Source organism: Lactuca saligna, chromosome 5 (assembly GCF_052625555.1).
Source record: "Lactuca saligna cultivar CGN05327 chromosome 5, ASM5262555v1, whole genome shotgun sequence".
NCBI classification, from domain to species: domain Eukaryota; kingdom Viridiplantae; phylum Streptophyta; class Magnoliopsida; order Asterales; family Asteraceae; genus Lactuca; species Lactuca saligna.
The window spans coordinates 164,574,212-164,575,807 of NC_136421.1; the positions used below are offsets into that span (position 1 = coordinate 164,574,212).

At 44.1% G+C, this 1,596-nt stretch overlaps 1 protein-coding gene across 1 annotated transcript; it reads right to left on the reverse strand.

Moving 5' to 3' along the window:
- Window positions 1–583: 583 nt before the first annotated feature.
- Window positions 584–1,096, reverse strand: LOC145045918 (uncharacterized). The gene has a single exon (XM_078994207.1). It carries the CDS (start codon window positions 1,094–1,096, stop codon window positions 584–586), a length of 513 nt encoding a protein of 170 aa, XP_078850333.1.
- Window positions 1,097–1,596: the final 500 nt, after the last annotated feature.

The window sequence follows — 1,596 nt, forward strand, 5'->3', positions numbered from 1 at the left end:
TTACATGTATGATGATGATGTTTGTTTCAATTATATACATTGTGATGATACTACGCGAATGAAGTCACTTAAGCCCCCAGATCTTTCCGCCGTTTGGTTTGGGGGTGTGAGAATACGCGATTCATGAGATCCATGATTGTGACTGGAGCATTAGTGAGCCCAAAGGGAATCACCACGAACTCGCAGTGACCATAACAAGTCTGGAATGTCATATTTTGCATATTGTCTTCTCTGACCCTCATCTAGTGATAACCTGAATGTAGATCAATTTTGGATAACTAATATGCACCTTGAATTTGGTCAAATAAACAGTGTATCCTCATGATTGGATAACAATTCTTCACCGTTAGCTTATTCATCTCCCGGTAATCGATACACATTCGATGTGACCTATCCTTCTTCTTCGCAAACAAGATCAGTGCACCCCATAAATCTCTTGTCTAATAGCTCCTGCAGCTGCGTAAACAACTCCTACATCTTTCTGGGTGCTAATTGATAAGGTGCTTTGGCTATTGGAGCCGCACCAGGAACCAAGTGAATCTGAAACTCCACCTACCTCTCTGGAGGCACACCATGAAAATCCTCAGGGAACACATCCAAGTATCTCCCGAACAACCGATACATCATCCACAATTTCCTTACCCTTCTCCTGGGTATCCATCACATAAGCAACAAATCCAGAACATCCCTGTTGAAGGTAGCGCTTGGCTCGAGTTGCTGGATAAATAACTTGTCCACGATAAACACCCTCTCCCTGAATCATTAAATCTCTCCCACCCAGGGTTTGAATACACAACAAATCATGCTCATAATCAATCATCACCCCATTAGGGCTCAACCATTCCATCCCCACAATCACCTTGTTCTCGCATAGGGGAATGGGAACCAAATCAATTGGGTACCGCTCAGTAAACAACTCCAATATACATCCCCAACGAACCCTCGATACTTGCACAGGACGATCATCAGCAATCTCAACCTCTAATGGATAATCCAATTCCCCTGGAGCATAGACAAATCTCTTGATGAGCACGAGAGATATAAAGGATCGGGTAGCCCCCGAATAAAACAAAACCAAAGCAGATATACCGTTCATGAGGAACGACCCTAAAAACAAACCATATATATAAGCACGAAAATCAACATAAATAAAAGATAAGGCTAAGATACATACCCGTCACCACATTTGGAGTCACACAAGCCTCCTTGGCTGTCAGCTGAAATGTGCTACTCCACAAAACATGCACCTACGCGTTGTCCTGACGGGCATCAATAATCTACAATGTCGCCAGAGAAGGTGCTACAACTGGTCCTCCTACTACTAAAATCGGATAGTTGGCCTTCTTATGGTCCCTCTGATTGCAATGGAAGCAAATTAGATCATATACCTAGGTGGTGGTAGTGGCAGTGTAATCCCTGTTGAAGTGACCAGTCCTACTACACTTGAAGCAGCCATAATCACCCACCCTACACTCCCCATCGTGCTCCTTGTCGTAGCGGCCCTAGCCTTAATGACCCTTTGATCTCGAGTCAAAAACCTTAGGTCTCTTTCCCGAACCCTCAGAACTCTGAACCTAATCTGGCTTCCCACCTGTT